The 18,858-nt window shown below is 40.7% G+C and overlaps 1 protein-coding gene across 2 annotated transcripts; it reads left to right on the top strand.

Moving 5' to 3' along the window:
• Window positions 1–2,726: 2,726 nt before the first annotated feature.
• Window positions 2,727–17,746, top strand: LOC109405208 (uncharacterized). Of its 2 annotated transcripts, XM_019678226.3 has the most exons (3): window positions 2,728–4,034; window positions 4,098–4,421; window positions 16,697–17,746. In XM_019678226.3, the coding sequence occupies exons 1-3, from the start codon at window positions 3,389–3,391 to the stop codon at window positions 17,164–17,166; spliced, it is 1,440 nt and encodes a 479-aa protein (XP_019533771.3). In that variant the 5' UTR covers window positions 2,728–3,388; the 3' UTR covers window positions 17,167–17,746. The 2 variants fall into 2 exon arrangements, with proteins under 2 accessions (XP_019533769.3, XP_019533771.3); XM_019678224.3 differs by having other exon boundaries at window positions 2,727–4,421.
• Window positions 17,747–18,858: the final 1,112 nt, after the last annotated feature.

An 18,858-nucleotide genomic window follows, 5' to 3' on the forward strand; every position in this document is an offset into this window, starting at 1 on the left:
GGGTGTCTGATGAGCAGATTTATCCCCCTATGGTTTAGAAGGAAAAAAAAAAAGACAGATCTTAAAGATGAGGGTATTTATCTGCAATCTCAGTTCGCAACTGTCTTTGCTGTGACAGTTTCAGTTCGCCAACTGTTTTGCTTCTAACACCTATGAAAATGACAGTTCTGTGTTTGCGCCTTTGTTCGTCAGTGGTAAACAGTGGCATACATGGACATTAGTATGGGACACGCTTGTATGGAAAAAATGAATCCTCGCTCCAGTCGACTTTTTTGATTGCATTTGAGTCCCATATGGGGCTGTTCATAAACCACGTAGACCAAAATTTGGCCATCTCAGACCTCCCCCCTCCCCCCTCGTAGACTTTTGTCCATACAAAAATTTTGAAATTTGTATGGAGCGTAGACCACACCAACCTCCCCCCCCTCCCCCAAAAAAGTCTACGTAGTTTATGAACGGCTCCTATGAACTGTACAAAATTGCAGCGCAATCGTTGAAACTATAATTTAACGCAAGCGGTTCAAAGTTTGCATACGATTTACTATGGGAAAATTACACTTTGAACCAAAAAATCCCAGAGGTCACCCTTTGTCTCCTTAATTCAAATCAATCAACGTTTCTTGTAGAAAAATCATTTATGAAACTTTCCTTCGAAGACCGCAAAACGATTAAATGCTTGTGGAAAAAGTTATTGATTTATTACCGATTAGTGATGAAACGAACGGCTTTTTGTTTTGTTTTATCAGCAGCACTGCTGCTGCCGTTGTTACATGGGGTGGCGAGAGGCATCACCACCCCCAGAAACAGCAGCAGCCAAAGCAGCAGCTACAGTGCTGCTAATAAAACAAAACAAAAAGCCGTTCGTTGGATCACTAATCGGTAATAAATCAATAACATTTTCCACAAGCATCCAATCGTTTTGCGGTCTTCGAAGGAAAGTTTCATGAATGATTTTTCTACAAGAAGCGTTGATCGATTTGAATTAAGGAGACAAGGGAAGACAACTGGGATTTTTTATCTGAAAGTGTAACTTTTCCCATAGTAAATCGTATGAAAACTTTGAACCGCTTGCGCTAAATTATAGTTTCACTGATTGCGCTGAAATTTTGCACAGTTCACATGGGACCTAAATGGAATCAAAAAAGTCGACTGGAGCGAGAATTTGATGTTTGTCCCATACTAATGGTCATGTCAAATGAGAAAGCCTATGTTTCTCATGCCTGGTTTAGACTGTTTATTTGAAACGAGCATCTGAGTTGCAAACTTCTCAAACATGTTCAATCCAACGACGTGTTTAGACTCAGCAAATGTCTTGAGTGTCCACTTGCATGCTCTTGAATGCATCTCAGTTGAAGCAAGTGTTTACATTGTTCAACTCGTGCGGTGCGTAAGCAAACTGAATTCAATTCATCTCGCTTGACAGATGACTTGAATTCAACTAAAGTGAATCGCGGGTTTAGTCGGGGCAAGTGAGATGATTTCGTTTGACTTGAAAGTAATGCCTGGTTTAGACAGTGCAAGTGACTTGATTCAAGTGAATGGAAAATGCCCAATTGAATGCGAATTGAACGTGTAAACACCACCATTCACCTCACATGAGCAACTCACTTGACTTGAACGAAAGTTGAACATGTTGAACTTTTTCATTCAAGTCAAACGAAATCGTCTCACTTGCCCCGTCTAAACCCGCGATTCATGTGAGCTGAATTCAAGTCATCTGTCAGTGAGATGAATTCAATTCAGTTTGCTTACGCTCCGCACGAGTAGAACAATGTAAACACTTGCTTCAACTGAAATGCATTCAAGAGCATTCAAGTGAACACTCAAGTCATTTGCTCAGTCTAAACACATGATTCCATTGGATTGAACATCTTTGAGAAGTTAGCAAGTGAAATGCTCGTTTCAGTTGAACAATGTAAACCAGGCATAAAAGTTCAACATGCTCAACTTCCGTTCAATTCAAATCAGTTGCTCAAGTGAGATGAATGGTGGTGTTAACACGTTCAATTCGCATTCAATTGGGCATTTTCCATTGACTTGAATCAAGTCACTTGCACCGTCCAAACCAGGCATAATGCCTATAGATAGTAGAGTATACATAGATCAGCGGATATCGCTAAGTGAAATGTTTCAAGTGTGCAGTAATTTGCAAGAGTGTGATGACGTCATGCGTTCCATTCATGTTGTTGACATCGTGACGTCATGCTCGTTTGGATACAAATTTTGACAGTTCGTTTGGATACAATGGATTCATCTTCGCGGATCAATGTTTACTCTACTATCTATAATATAATGCCTTATGGCACACATGTGATGCATGAATCACTGTAGAACAGCGCTTGAAATGAGTGCCACACTGATAATTCTCTCCTTACAAGTCAGTCTTGTTAGAATTTTCTTGACAGTAAATACCGTTGTACGTGTGTCATACTCGTTTCACATGTCTGTCCGGGGTATTACAAAGTTCGTGCAAGAATTAAAAAAAAACTCAGTTATTTTGCTCTGATAAAATCTGGCCAGGTACGTTCCAAATCACTCGGTGTGCAAAGATAGATCACATCACATCGGCACGTTCGGCGGCACCGACGAACGAAACGAGAGCGAGAGAGTGCTCGCAAAAGCCACCACCCACCCCCAGCGTCGTGCCGAAACGAGCCGATCTTCCAAGCCGCTGCTACCGCAGCCAGCAAAGCAAAGCAAGAGGGTCCGTCGTCGTCGCCTGCTGCCCATCAGCACATTTCTTTTCGACGAACGTACGCGAGAGCATGCCATCAGTGGCGCAGTGACACAGTGACCATCGCAGTTGAATATTTTGACCAAAAGCAGCAGCACCATCGTGTGCGTGTGTGTGATTGAAACCGAAAGACGACATCGCACCGCAGCAAGCCAGCAGGCGGAGCGCTAGAGCTGTGGAACGAGACCATCGCGGGAATAATAGCAGCAATAAAAAGAGTGTGTTTTATTCAATGCTTGCTTCGTTCGGATCGCGGCTTTGGATATACAGTGCGAACCCAGTGTTGTAGTTCTCGAGGGGAGGCTGTTTCAGAGGCGTATAGATTGATTCATGGTTTTTCGTATGATTGGTGAATGGTGAGATCGTTCTATGAATCAGTTTTTATCGAAATTTGGAAGTACGTGAAACACAGTGGATACAACCCTGGTGGGAGGTTTTCTACACGGTTACTAGTGGTGAAAAGCGCCACCACCGGCCACATTTGGTACTAATCCTGCTAGCAGTACAGTGTGAAATGGCGACAAATGCAAAATTGAATCCAGTGTCATTGATGTCTGTGTTTGAACGAGTGTGCAATTTTCGGCGCAAACTGTAAACCTTTATAGGTGCAAAATTTGAGTGTGCGATTGAGAGTGGGTTTGAAAAACAGTCAAAATGTCGGCAAAGGACGTTGAAACCGGGGAGGATAGGAAAAATTTGCACGCGAGGCAAAATGACGTCGGTCTAGTGCAGTGTGCCACCGGAGCGAAGACTGCCGTAGAAGCCGAGATGGTCGGCACAGTAGCGCTCAATGCGGCAGCCGAACGAACTAGCACTTCGGGAGAAACCCGAACGAGAGAATCTGTAACCACGGCGCCGACTGCTACGATGAGTGTAGACGAGAACGACTCGGGTGGTGTTAATTTCGCTGCTTCTTCCACTGTCGGAGTCGACGGGTTGGCCATGTCCCCCGGTAGTGGTAGAGGCGGCAGTAGAAGAACGACGGAACAAGGTAGCGATGGTAGCGACAAAAACAACAGCAAACGCAAAACGCGCCGCGGTAAAACCAAGCGTGGTAAACGGTCATCCAGTTCGCGACCTTATTCCAAGTCCCAATGGAAGTACCATGTACCCATGCTGCGAACGTCCGCGGCCAACAAACGTCGCGTTAAGGTATCCTTGGGGGGACTCACCACTAGAAGTGCTGGCATCATCACCACGAAGGATCCGTTCATCTTGTCCGATCAACCACCGCTAGTGCCATACAACACCAATCGCTTCCTGATGGAAGACCACATGCCCCACGTCCTAACTCCCTCAGGTAGAACCCGTGATTCAAGTTTTTCTATAGATTCAGAAGAAAATTATTTCTACTCACTACCAGAGGACGAAGAGGAATTCCTTACCAAGGAGTTCTCCAGTGTGTACGAAGACGCGCGCTCGGAACGGTTGGAAGGGCTCAGCAAGAGCCAGCTTATACAGGAGTACTTGCAGCTGGAGGCCAACTATGAGCAAGTCATGCGGCGCTACAACGCCGTCAAATCGCTATCCATCAAGGAGGAAAACGAAAGTGCTGTGAATAATGCAACGACGACGACGACGGCGTCGACCAAAGATGCAACCGAGGGGGTGACGGCGGCGCCGGTTGCTGCCGTCGATCGAAGACGGCTGGAGGACAGAGTTCGAGAACTCACCGCAGAGAACCTAGGTAAGTGCACACGAGAACGAAAGCGTTATATAGATGAATGCTAGGTATATGGGGCCCCATAATATCGCTCTCCTGGGCCGCACGTGAGATTCCTTTTGCCGCCACATGTGATTGTATGCGAGAGCCTACTTGGGTTGTTTTCCGTATAGGTAGTGTTGAACGAGTGAGTGGGTGGAGAAGTGGTGGTGAAGAAGTTTTCCTCTCTTTTTCGGTGAATGTTCGTTGCAATGCAACATCCGCGCGCCAATCTGCTGTGAACCGCCCACCGCCGCCGCACCCGGTGACTCTCAATCTCAAATTCAAGGCGAACTGAAATTTTCCGCATCGAAAGCGATAAGTTTCTGCTTCATGTGTTTCCTGCGCTCTTTGTCTTCTTTGCTAATGGTTATGGTTTAGCCTAGTTTCGCCTAATCGCCATGGAAAACTGTTGTCGCTTGCAGTTACTGTTTGTACAGAACGTACACGTTTGGGTCCTAGAGTTAGGGTAGTTTGGGGCAAGATGGGCAGTTGTGTTTGAGCTACAATGCTCAAAAATGTTAAGAACTGTCACCTGCCTACTAGATACGACTTTCCTAAGATCTTTGCCACACGCTATGTTCAAAGGGAAGTATTAAGAAAATCGAATGTACCTCAAATGTTATTCCCTGGGATCGTAGCTTTGGACCTCTAGTTTCAGAATCTGTGCGGTTTAAAATATTTCATCTTGGGTTTTTTGATATTTTTGATTTTTTTCCTATTTTCCCATACAAATATCGAAAAAAGTCATTTTCAGGTCAATTTCGTCCCTTATAAAAATGTATGGGAAAAAACCCAAGATGGATTATTTTAAACCACACATTTTCTTAATCTAGAGGTCCAAAAATATGGTTCTAGCGATCAAATTTTGAGGTACATTCAATTTTCATAACACTTCCCTTTAGACATAGCGTGTGCCATGCTTGTGGGATGTTCCTGATGTTTGGAAGTTGTTGGCATCAATAGTATCCAGCCTATCGTTTATTAGCTTGCATTTTATTTACATGTGTCTGTCATAAAATCACGCATACATGTCGTTTCCCCAATTATTACTCGCGTATTGCGTCTAGATAGGTGTAGGTGGATTACTCCCGACTCCCGCACATATGTAGGTAGGTTTTTCTTTCCACACGACGTCGTGTTTTGGCGGTAATGCAGGAAATTGATTGCTCTGGGAAAAGCGTGCACAACAACGATGAAGATGAAAATACTATGTTTTTCTTGGGTGGATCTGTTGAGTTTAACACGGTGTCGTCGATTATGATTACCTATCCTGCTAGCCTAGAATATCAGGATTTTTTTTTGCCAATTTAAAGGATGGCCAAAATGTGTAGTATATAAAACTTATTTATTTATAGTTCTACACACTTAATTTTGATTACCGAGTTCGGTAATTTTTTGACGAGATTTAAACTGCTGAGCACCGAACTCGTTCAGCAAAAATGCATTATTTACCTTTTCCATACGATTTTGACAGTTGTTTGAACCTCAGTAAAATCGATTACCGAAACTACCGAGATCATTCTACTTCTACAGTTCTAATCTCGTCAGAAAAGTAGCGAACAGGCAATTCAGAAATAAGTGTGTGTATACTACATCGGTGGGGATTATTTTACAAAATCCATCCAGGGTATGATGTCGCAAGGGCCTATCCGTAAACTACATCGAGTCTTAGGGGAGTGCGATCTGGGCGAAGTCCATTAGGGGATTCTGGGGTAATACGCACCACTTAAGGAAGATGCGTCCAAATGCATATAAAAAGACAATAATTTATTGGTTTAATGCATGCATTCATTGCATATACTTTCATTCTAAGAGAAACCAAACAAAATTTCAGCCTTAATACAGTTCAGCTCTTGAAAATAACGTTTTTTGTAAAGACTAACATTACGGCTTCGTATGTTTATGCGGGGCAGTATGCACCCTTGCTCGGGGTAAAATGCACTACAACAATGGGGCAGGATGCACTCAAACAAAGGGGCAAGACGCACCACAACATTGAGGCAAGATGCACCGTCGAGTTTAGAAATCTTTTTACTTCTTGCATGTTTTATAAGGTTTTAAGACAAACAATAGCTTAATTTAGTTTGCGATTACTTACAGAGCACTCATAGATATTATTACAGCTTGTTTTCTATAGGTGCGTTTTGCCCCAACCAATGGAGTGCATATTGCCCCAATCAATAGCAAAAATAAAATAGTTTAAAACATATAATTTTCGTAGATTACTGTTTAAATTATTATTCCTCTGCTTAACATTGTCCTCAATGAACTGAATAAACACAACAGCATTAGATGTTTGGTCGGTTTTCACCATCAAATCATTCGACAAACGATCGGGAAAATTACATCAGAATCGTGCTTTTCAATTTTATTCATTTTTCTCACTAATTACGTAACGCAGATATGTAAAATTTTCCAGATGCTCATTTATTAAGACGTTCTATCAGACTGATAAGGTTTCAAAGCTCTAAAACCGATAATCCCTGAAAAACAAAGGGGGTGCGTTTTGCCTCGACAGTGCGTATTACCCCAGATGCCCCTACACATTTCCAATGTTTTGTCTGGTTAAAAGTCTACGAGTGAGAGGGGGTCTGAGATGGCCAAAGGTAAGTTCGCGTAGTTTATAGACAGCTTCCAACTAGAAAACGATCTTCTACTGATCAAAATAAACAAGCTGTCCAAAAATGGGCGATTTCCGTTAATATTAAGGGTTGCCTCAAAGGGCGTAAGAGCTTATGCGAAGTAGTATCAATACATTGGGGACCCGATTTTGTCAGCCTTTTTTGAAGTAGAAAAATAAATGTGTTTTTCATTCAGCATTTAAATTTTTTAATCAATATTAATGCAGTTGATGTCTTCAGGCGTCACAGAAAAATTACGCAATGAACAAAGCTCGTGTAACTTTTGAAAAAGGGTCAAACTTTTTTTACAAACTAACACATATATGCCATTTTAGCACCCATCCCTAGGCAATGTTTTAAACCAATATTGTTTTAAATTGCTAAAAGATTTCAGCTCTCTCTCTCCTCTTGGCTTAACGTTTCAACTGAGACACAGCCTGCTCCTCAGCTTAGTATTTTATTAGAACTTTCACAATTTTTAACTGAGATCCTCCACAACCAATGTTTATTTTGCATATGAACATAAAGACTATTCTTCTTAACATTCTCTGGAACAGAACAAACAATAAATGCTACCTGTTGTGATTACAAGTCAAATTTACTTCTTCCTTCCGGCATCCTTGGGATTCCTTCGGGTATTTTATAACGATTTATTCAGATGTGTCTCTTTAAAAAAAAAATCAAAAATTCCTTCTGTGATTTCTCCAGAAACTTTTCCTGAGATTCGTTCAGGAACTCCTGAATAAAAAGATTTATCCAGGGGTTTCTCCAAGGATTTCTCCAACAATTGCTACATGGATTTATCCAGGGTTTATCCTCCAAATTTTTTCTGGCAATTTCTATAAGTACCCTTTCAAATATTTCCCTAATAATTGCTCATGCATTCTTCCTATGATACTCCAAGGGATTTCTTCAGGAACTCCTGCTGAGATTCCTCCAGAAATTCTTGTTGATAATCCTGCAGGGCTTTATCCAGTCATTTCTACAGGAACTCCTCTAGTAATGTATTCAGAGTAGGTATTTCTGCAATAATTGCTATATGAATTACTCCATTCATTAGCCAATGAATAAATCTACGGAAGGCACAAATTTCCCAAAAGGAGGAGAATGTGCCCCTGGGACCAACCTACTGATGAATTAATCTAGCGATTTTCCTAGGGATTTTTTCAAGAATAACTAGGAGAATTCCTTCAGGGATCTTTCTAGGAATTTCTTAAAAACTTCCTATATTAATGCCTTCAGTTATTACTTCTCTAGAAAATTGACTATGATTACTCTGTTAGATTTCTCAATTGGGATGGATTCTATGGATTTCCCGAGGATCCCTCAATCCAGGGTTACCTCTTGGTATTCTTATGCGAAAACCTCTTGGTATTGCTTCTGAAAGTCCTTTAGAAAATCTTGTTGAGAGATTTCTTCAAAGACTGCAGTAAGGTTTCCTTCAATGATTTTTCAGAGAATGTTCCAAAAATTCCTCCAGGGATTTCCACGGAGATTGCAGTAAGGATTCTTTCAGAAATTACTCAAGGGATTTATTCGGAAAAAAGGTTTTTACAGAAACAACTTATGGGATTCCTTCGGGAATGCCTTGAGGGTTACGTTCCGTAAATCCTCGAATAATTTCTCCAGAAAATCCCTCGAACAATTCTTCAACGGTTTCTTCAGAGATTTTTTAGAGATTAGGCTCTGGAAATTAAAGTGGAAAGGCAGCGGAAACGTAGCCAATCCGGGCAATATTAGTGTGTCTATACTTGTCAAAGCAGTGTACAAAATTTCAAGTAAATTGGGTTTTTAAATTTTTAAAAATGTATTGATTTTTAGATTTTATATGAAAGAGCATCTTTTCTTGAGCCACTATGATTTTTTCCAGACTTTTAGAACACTATTTTGGTACCTAAAATCAATTGCAAAGAGATTTTTTGAAATCACCTTTTGACAGCTGGGCAACTGTTTGACAGCTCCGCTCAGTACAAAATGCGACGAGGGGTGATTCGACGAATCGCTCCCATACAAAATTCAAACTGATTTTAAAATAGGTTCCCGGGCACCAAAATTCATGAAAATTTGGACTTCGGCTTAGTTTGGCATGCAGATTTAGAATATGGAATTATCTCAACAGCGCTAAAGAAGCCAATTGGTTTGGAATTGACTGAGTTATAGCGTAAAGTGCCCAAAATACCGGCCACTGCCCAAGTAGCTCGCTACCCTATTCATCCATGAACAAATCTATTGATTTTTCTTGGATTTTTGCAGGAATTCCTCTTAAGATTCCTTCAGGGATCGTTCTAGAGTTTGCTTAAAATTCTTCTCTAAAAATGTCTTCAGTTATTTCTCCAGAAATTACTCATATTACCCTTTCTGCTATGATTCCTCCTGGAACTGCTCCAAATATTCCCCCAGTACTTCAGAAATTCCTTCATGGATTTCATCTGAGATGCTTACAGCGATTTCTTCAAAGATTGCAATAGGAATTCCTTCAACGATTTTTTTTAGGAATCGTTTCAGGAATTCCTCCAGGGATTTCTTCGGAGATTGCAATAGGGAACATTTTTTTTTTAGAAATCACTTAAGAGGTTCATCCGGAACTTCCGTAAAGGGTTTTGCAGAAATTACTAATGGAATTCCTTCACAGGAATTCCTTGAGGGTTGCTACACGTAACACCTCGTAAGTTTCTCCAGGGATTCCCAAAAAAAAAAATTCAAAGATTTCTCCACAGATTTTTTAGAGTTTTCGCTCTGGAAATTTAAGTGGAAAGGCAGCGGAATCGTCGACAATTCGGGCAGTATACTATGAGTTATGACATACTTGACAATCAGATGTTGATTCATTTTCATTCGTTGACAGCTGAAGCTAGAAGTTAAGATTCAAGCTGCGCTAACAAGTTCCGCTCCCGCTGCCATCAATTGTCAACTGTAGACCACAACTGCTGTAAGCTGCGATTTTTTTTTACAAAGCAGACTATTCCCACCTATCTTTGTAACCCCTCACTCGCTGTTACAGTCAGTGACGAGCTCAGAACAATTTTTCATGAATAAAAAAAATGATTTTGAAAATGTCCCGATTTTGTCAGCCGAAAATGCTACCACGGGCTGGCAAAACCGGATCCTGTATTAGAGCCTATTTGGATTAAAGGAAAAACACAATCAGTAGTAGTAGTGTGTGCCGTTGTAAATTTGACTTATTTTCCTCTAGATAAGCGGAAACGTAAAACCGACACAACTCAATTCGTTGTAGGGTAGGACGGGGCAAGATGAGCACCCCTCCGTTTTACTACTTTTATGATGAATTTTGTCCAATCAACATCATAATCCGTTAGAATAAAGTTCATCCTGTTTGTAAACCTGAAAAAGGTACTTCATAATGAACAAATTTAAAAATATCGTCAAATTAGTCGATAGCATGGATTTTTAGCATTTTCTTATAAGAAATCATCAAAATAAAATAAGGTTTTCACGTCAGAATCAAAATTTTACCATAATTTTGGTTAGCAGCCAACATTACTAGCATACTACAAAGCATTTTAAGTTATATTAGAAAATATTTTCTAACAACAAACATTAAAATTTATCCTATTTTTGTTATTTCTCTGTATTGGGGCAAGATGAGCACCCCTGATGGGAGTAGAGAAAATATTTTGAAATTATTGTAATCCACTCAATATTGCCAAACATAGGTTTCCGTATCCTCTGTAACAATTTGGTTGCGTAAATTTCTAAAAATAAGCCACTTAATAATCGTTCATTGTTTTTCGGGCTATTTCGTATAAAGTATTATAAAACAGCGTTTTTTTAATAATCTAAAAAGGAACTGATAATTTTGGAACGTGATACCATAGCTATAAACAAGATTTGCTATATCAATCACTGTATGGCCAATATACAGTTAAAATATAGGATTTTTATTGAAGTGCTCTTTTTGCCCCGTAGGGGTGCTCGTCTTACCCCGCAGCATGTTCGAACTCACCATAAAACATCTTTTTTGTTTAGTCAAATAAATCATCCTTATTGCGAATTTTGAACCCTGCCATGCTTATGGGTGATAGAAAATATGATATAGAAAAGAACTACTGAGAGGTACCATGGAAAATTGTGTTCACTTTCAATAAACTCAACGTGATCCTTAGGGTGCTCATCTTGCCCCGCCCTACCCTACATTACCTTTTATAACGTCGTATCAAGTATCAATATATTGTTAACAAGTGCTCAAAATTTCATTGAATTCGATTCACTGGTTTCGGAGATATTCAAAAATTAGTTGTCTAGAAAATAGTGTTCTACGGGAACGGTTCTAGGTTCGCGAAAAATTAATCAATCGAGCTCAAATTTGTTTCAATGATGCATATATAATAGATTGACAAACAGTCGAAATTTTAAATTTTGATTAAAGTGCATTCTATGAATCTTGGGCAGGATGTTGTTACATAAATGATACGGTGCAGCATCCTACACTGCCGTGAATCGCATATCAGTCCCATCTTTGCTGGATTTCCTATGCAAATGGGACAGATATGCGATTCACGGCAGTACAGGTCCATAAGGCATAGTTCTGTAGAGAACTAATTTTAAAAGATATTCTAGGTCCTCTGCGAGTAAAGGCTTTATGATCTACATGAGTTATTTATTTATTTATTCAGTTTCGTCAACCAAAGTAAACTAGTACATACATATACATACATTTTTTGTTTCATTTCTTAAAGCTATAGTACATATTGCTAATAAAATACATAGAAAATATATAAAAAAGTGTATACTGGTAAATGTGTGTAAAATTTGTGCTTTTGAAATATTTTAAGTACTACTGATGTTATTTCTTATGGTGTTAAAATATTTCTTTAAATTGAACCGCGACATAGTTATGTCAATAGTTTTAGGTATCAGGTATCAAAAGGCCGGCTCCAGAGGCACGTTATCCTCCATTTGGGACATTTGTGCCATTGCCATACATACAGTATCGGACAATAAAAATGCACCAAAGCCGTTTTCACATACAAAATAGTCAACTTCAGATTGCCATATCTCAGATATTTTTCAACCGATGAAATGTTTTGTAGTTCGTCACAGAAAAATGAAAACAGTCGCTTGAGAAAAAACTGAGATATGGCAATCTGAAGTTGACTAATTTGTATGGGAAAACGGCTTTGGTGCAATTTTATTGTCCGATACTGTATAAGCCTATTTCATCATTTACCTGAGGGAGTGGGACAAGGGATGGAATGGGATTAGGAAAGGGAAAGGTGATGAAATAGGAAGGGGTGCCCTAAAAGAGGGAATAAACGCATAAGGCCAACGAGAGCTCGTAGCCCATACCACAACGGGCTTAATCAGTGCCCTGAAAAAGACATTGTAAAACGCATAAGCGTAAAGAGAACCTAAAGCTCATTGGAGGTAGCTTGTGACGTCATGCGACTTTCAATATGACATTGAAAGGCACGTCATCGAAAGCATCCTAAATATTCAATAAATCACCCAAGCGAAAACTAAGTTTGAGCGAGTACTTTCTTGAAAACGTATACAACTTTGTGTAAAAGAGTCACTGTGGACATCCCAAATTGGGAGGCATGTGAGTTTACATGAATAGGCGTGTCAGCCAGACGAACATCACAGATGTGATAATCGACAATGCGTGTCAAGCATTTCAGAAAGAACGAGGTAACCAGATGAATCTGGAACACATTTCTTGTTTATACAACGCACGCACCCTTTCGGGATAAAACTATGGAGTAATTTCACGCCATGGAAATACCCAATAGCAAACTACAAGAGTTCAAAACATGTTTGAAATTCTCAAATCCCTTTGGAGAAAAATAGGAAAAACTCCCATTTGCACCTGGAGATTTGAAGTAAGCAGAGCTTTTTAGGGCCTACTAAGTCGATTATATAATTCTCAAGCGGAAGCTAGAGATTCGTAACTATACAAAAGAATGGTTTATCCGAATATATTTTGAACTTGAACAGATCAGAGTTACATTCTGGAATACCTCTTGCGGTCCGCACAGACTCCTCATCTGACACATGCCAATCAGTCAACTCATGACAAATTCTGCTCATGCAGAGTTGGGTTAGGTGCAATTCTATTAACTTAACATACATGAACTGTACTACCTAAGTAATCCATCCAACTGAAGCATCTCAAATTAATGTTTGAGCTACTTCAGATGATATAATCGACGTAGCAATACTGCCAAATACCTGCGAAAAGATGCTGAATACAAGAGCTTGCTTGAAGGCATCCATAAGGAAATGTTGAAACATACTGTTAACGTTATTCTAAGATATAGCATGCTCGAGGCACGACACTTCATTTATAATGAAAAAAGCAAACTGGGTTCACAAGGAAACCTATACAGAAGTTACCCTACGAAAATGAACTTTTTGAAGTAGAGCCACTTAGGCTACGCACGCTTTTTATGCTGAAAATTGACCTGAGGTTTCCTAGCCATAGTCACTACCCAAACTAGACAGGATTACACTCTTCACAATCACAGCACAAAAAGGAAACATCAACGACAAACCAAATCGGTGTCAATTGAAAAACGCCAATGGCGAAAACGCATTAAGCGAAACCATATATGTACCGTCGTGCGGGGCTTCTTTATACACTTTTTCATGGTTTTTCAACTTTACGACATTGTAACTCCCAGAGTAGTGAATGGATTTCCACAATTTTTACACATAATAATCGTGAGTATGTAAGTAGGATGTGTGCAAAATTTGAACTAAATCCATCAATAAACAAAAAAGTTGTTCATACACCAATCGGACACATCTCATATAAAACCAGATGGGGGCTACTTTGGACATTTTTAACTATAACAAAACTGCATTTTAAATTCCAGAGTTATTTAGAAAATTACTTTGTGCCATTACTGTAGCATACTATATCAAACATGATTTCAATAAAAATATGCGTTTTAGATGGTTCTGCGCTACCTTTGGTATTATGAGCAGCGTGATATTGTAATATAGACGGCCTGAAAAATGAGACCATCAATCATTTATTTAGCTGAAACGGTCATTTATAGTGTATAACGATACAAATATTTGATTGTATATGCTACGTTGATACATCTTGGATGAATTGATCAACACTTTGAAATTTATGAACTGTAGAAACAATGCTTCACCAGTTAGTAGTCAAGATCTGGGAAACCGAACAGCTACCGGAGGAGTGGAAGGAAGGGATAATCTGTCCCACAAGAAAGGCGACAAGTTAATGTGTGAGAACTTTCGAGCGATCACCGTTTTGAATGCCGCCTACAAAGTGCTATCCCAGATCATCTTCCGTCGTCTTTCACCTAAAGTAAATGAGTTCGTGGGAAGTTACCAAGCCGGTTTCATCGACGGCCGGTCGACAACGGACCAGATCTTCACCGTACGGCAAATCCCCCAGAAATGCCGTGAATACCAGGTCCCAACGCATCACCTGTTCACCGACTTCAAAGCGGCATACGACAGTATCGACCGCACAGAGCTATGGAAAATTATGGACGAGAACAGCTTTCCCGGGAAGCTGACTAGACTGATAAGAGCAACGATGGACGGTGTGCAGAACAGCGTAAGGATTTCGGGTGAGCTATCCAGTTCATTTGAATCTCGACGGGGACTACGACAAGGTGATGGACTTTCCTGCCTACTATTCAACATCGCCCTGGAAGGTGTTATGCGACGAGCCGGGCTCAACAGCCGGGGTACGATCTTCACGAAATCCAGCCAATTTGTCTGTTTTGCGGATGACATGGATATTATTGCCAGAACATTTGGAACGGTGGCAGAACAGTACACCCGCCTGAAACGTGAAGCAGCAAAGGTCGGACTGGTGGTGAATGCGGCTAAGACAAAGTACATGCTGGTAGGTGGGACTGAGCGAGACAGGACAAGCCTTGGCAGCAATGTTACGATAGACGGGGATACTTTCGAGGTGGTAGAAGAATTCGTCTACCTCGGTTCCTTGCTAACGGCTGACAATAACGTGAGCCGTGAAATACGAAGGCGCATCATCAGTGGAAGTCGTGCCTACTATGGGCTCCAGAAGAAACTGCGGTAAAAAAAGATTCACCCCCGCATCAAATGTACCATGTACAAGACGTTAATAAGACCGGTGGTTCTCTACGGACACGAGACATGGACGATGCTCGAGGAGGACCTGCAAGCACTCGGAGTTTTCGAGCGACAGGTGCTAAGGACGATCTTCGGCGGTGTGCAGGAGAACGGTGTGTGGCGGAGAAGGATGAATCACGAGATCGCTGCACTTTACGGCGAACACAGTATCCAGAAAGTAGCCAAAGCTGGAAGGATACGGTGGGCAGGGCATGTTGCAAGAATGCCGGACAACAACCCTGCAAAGTTGGTGTTTGCTAACCATCCGGTTGGTACAAGAAGGCGTGGAGCGCAGAGAGCACGATGGGCGGACCAGGTGGGGCGTAATCTGGCGAGTGTTGGGCTTGACCGAGGATGGAGAGCTGCAGCTGCAAATCGAGTATTATGGCGGCAAATTGTTGATTCAGTATCATCATGAATTTGATGTGAACTAAATAAATGAATGAAGAAGAAACAATGCTTACAGAGCAAATGTTCTGATACGATATGTATATTTTTTTGGTGTACTCGATGTTTTTTCGCCTCCTGACAAGCAATAAAAGGTTTGTTTGAAAAACAATTCCAACCAAATGATGGGGAAAAAATTGCGTCATAATAGTCCTAAGACATCAAACAGATTTGAACAATACTTTGAAATCAAAAAATCCATATTCAAAAGTGTCCAAAGTAGCCCCGCATTTCAAAAGTAGCCCCGCACGACGGTAGGTAATTTACAACATTTTACAAACCTTATAAGCTAATTTACAACATTTGAATAATCCCGCCTTTATTTAGCCTCAAATTTGAGACTTGAGAAAGGTATTGCTTTTTTCATTGAAAATTTTCCTTACCTCGCTGAGTTATATGACGTTTTACCCCAGCGAAAGCTTACGCGATACAGCAAATCGCTATATTTCTCACTAACACAGCAAAACATTTGTCAACAATAACATAATACACACGCATTTTCAGCGAAATGCTCTATTTGCATGACAACAATACGCTCCCACAGCTAACGGATGGCCTCCGTCAAATATCAGGATTGCCAACTGTATTCACCGTGAATATCATTGGGATTTTTCGAAGGTAGTCCGTGACATTTGCCTTAAATATTTGAAAAATAGCAGTTTTTTCGTGACTTTCTTGCAGAACTGGTCTAGCTGCACAAGTTTTTCATATACCATATTCTCTGGTTCAGCTTCTAAAATGAGCTGTAGGTGATTGAATTTAGATATGACAAAATGAATTTTTCAACACTGGTCCTGTCACGGTCGCCATCAGACTGGTCTTGCTATCTAGATTCCCCTTCCTGAATAATATCTATCAAAGTTTGCTTCCGTAAATGTTATTACCTAGGCAATAAGTTTGTTCTCTTTCCATTGAAGGATGTTCTTTGTGAAATTATCCCAAATATCCTTGAAGTACAAACGTCTTGAAATCCCAGCTCATTTCGTTTCTAGACTGCTGTTTTCACCCTGCATAAAGAATCTTTTTGTATAAAATAAACAATTTCGTAAAGAATCATTCTATTATCTTATCATTGTTCGTCCTTGATTACAGAACTCCGCCGCCAGCTAGAGCACGCATCTCGCCTGGGTATGATCCTATCGGCCAAATCGTCGCCTCGGAACTACGGTGGCGCCTCCGGTGTTGCCCTCGTCGAACGGATGGACAGTTCCTCCTGCCACGGAACGAGTAGCGAAGACAGCGAATCGGACAGTTCATCCTCGACGAGCTCGAGCAGTAGTGAGGACAACGACGTCGATGATGGCAGTTCCAGCAGCATGAGCGACGACGACGTCGTCGGCGTCGGAGATGACCTGCGGGAACCGCTGGTAGTGCCAATGGAAGGATCCGACGAGGCCGTCGTTCCGATGGAACCGAACGGTTGCCACCAGAATGGGGATTTGCTGGCCGATGACGAAGAGGAGCTGAGCGATGAGGAGGCGGATAACAATGGGGGGCCCAGGTCACCGTTGAGCGGTCAAGGCATCAATTCCCCTCCTCCGCCGCCGTTGGTGATGAACTGAACTGCTCAAACTTCCGCGACGATGGGATGGGAGGCTTGTTAACTGGTTTGAACGAGGATCTTTTGTTTGCTTTAGTTTTTTTAGTAAGATTGGGAAACATCAACAATGATAGTCATACTTTTAGGTAAGCTTAAGTGTAATTTCTCAATATTTGAGAACCATTTTTTTCCTACTTTTATCATTTGCTTGATTTTTAATGATTCTCAGAAGAAGTAGTTTTATGCTTAATATATTAATTCTGCCTCAACGGATAAAAGTTTTACTTGATCTTTGGAAAGGAAAAAATACAAATTGTAAATGTTTTCAACAAGAATAAATCCTTATTGTTTTCTACTTACTTATAGAAGTTTGGGTTTTTTTTCTGTTTTTTGTAATCAGCAATATTTGCTGGTTATTTTCCGAGCTGATAAAATTCAGTACAAAACATTGTTGAACTTCAGCAAAACTTTGTTGTAGATACTGGAGTGCTGATTATTCACAACAATTCTCAACATTTTTTCAAGTTTTACTGAAGCTCAACATTTTACTTACACCAAATGCAGTAATCAGCCATTTTTGATGAATTTCACCGAACTGAAAAGGTTAGTAAAAGCAACTGCAAACATATCTTATGGCTAGTTTCCACCTGGTAACTAGTGTGTAAAAAGATAGGACAAGTAATGGTCACGTAAAACTTTTGCAATCAAAATTACTTAAGCGTTCGCAGTTGATAAGTAATTTTCAGCCAGCAAGATTTGCCAACAGATGGCAGTGTCATGCGATGCTGTCAGTCATGTTGTTAATTTTCCGTACGGAATAATATGTCGATGTATTATTCCGTGAGTAAAAGTGACATTTCTCTTTCTTTTTTGTTTCATCTTTCGCACCGCAGACATCAGTGTGCATTAAGCTGTTAGTACACAGAGGCCTTAGGCCTGTAGTACACAGGGTCAAATATTTGACAAGGAAAGAACTCAAGAAACAATATTAGTTCGAAGCGGAAAACGTAATGGGGCCGGCAACCAACGGTATGCGGAAGCACTGCGGTATGGACCAATCCGCAAGTATGCCACTGCGGTAAAACACAATGAGCGCAGATTTCTTGTGGTTAATTTCAAAACAACTTCAGTTTGGCGAATATGTTTGTTTCCTGGAAGAAAAGAATTGTGTGAGAATCTGAATTCACGAGAATTCATCCAGAAGTTCTCTTTCAGTTCTTCCTCCATGAGATTATCAGGGATTCCTCCGGAGTTTCTCGGTTATTCCCGAGGGAGATTCCCGTAAATTCCTCCAAGAGTTCCCCGGGAATTCCTCAAGGAGTGTTCCGGAAACTCCTCCAGGTATTCCCCAGGAAATCATCCAGAAATTATCAGTTTTTTTCCAGGAAATCCCCGATAAAACTTCCGGGAATTCCCTGGGAATGCCTCCAGAAGTTTTCGTTAATTCCTTCAGGTGTTTGTCGGGAGGATATCCAGGAGTTTCCCGTGAATTCTTGTAGGAGTTCCCTGGGATTTCCTTTGGGATTCCCCAATGAGTTTCCAAGAAATTCCTCCAGGAGTTTACCAGGAACTCATCAAAAATTACCTCGAGAATTCCACCAGAAGTTCACTAATAATTCCATCAGGAATTTTCCAGGAGTTCTTCTGAAATTCCCTGAAATTCTTTCAGAATTCCCGCAGGACTTCCCCGGAGGTATTCCTGGAGCAATCATCA

This window comes from Aedes albopictus, chromosome 1 (assembly GCF_035046485.1).
Source record: "Aedes albopictus strain Foshan chromosome 1, AalbF5, whole genome shotgun sequence".
Taxonomy (NCBI): Eukaryota; Metazoa; Arthropoda; class Insecta; order Diptera; family Culicidae; genus Aedes; species Aedes albopictus.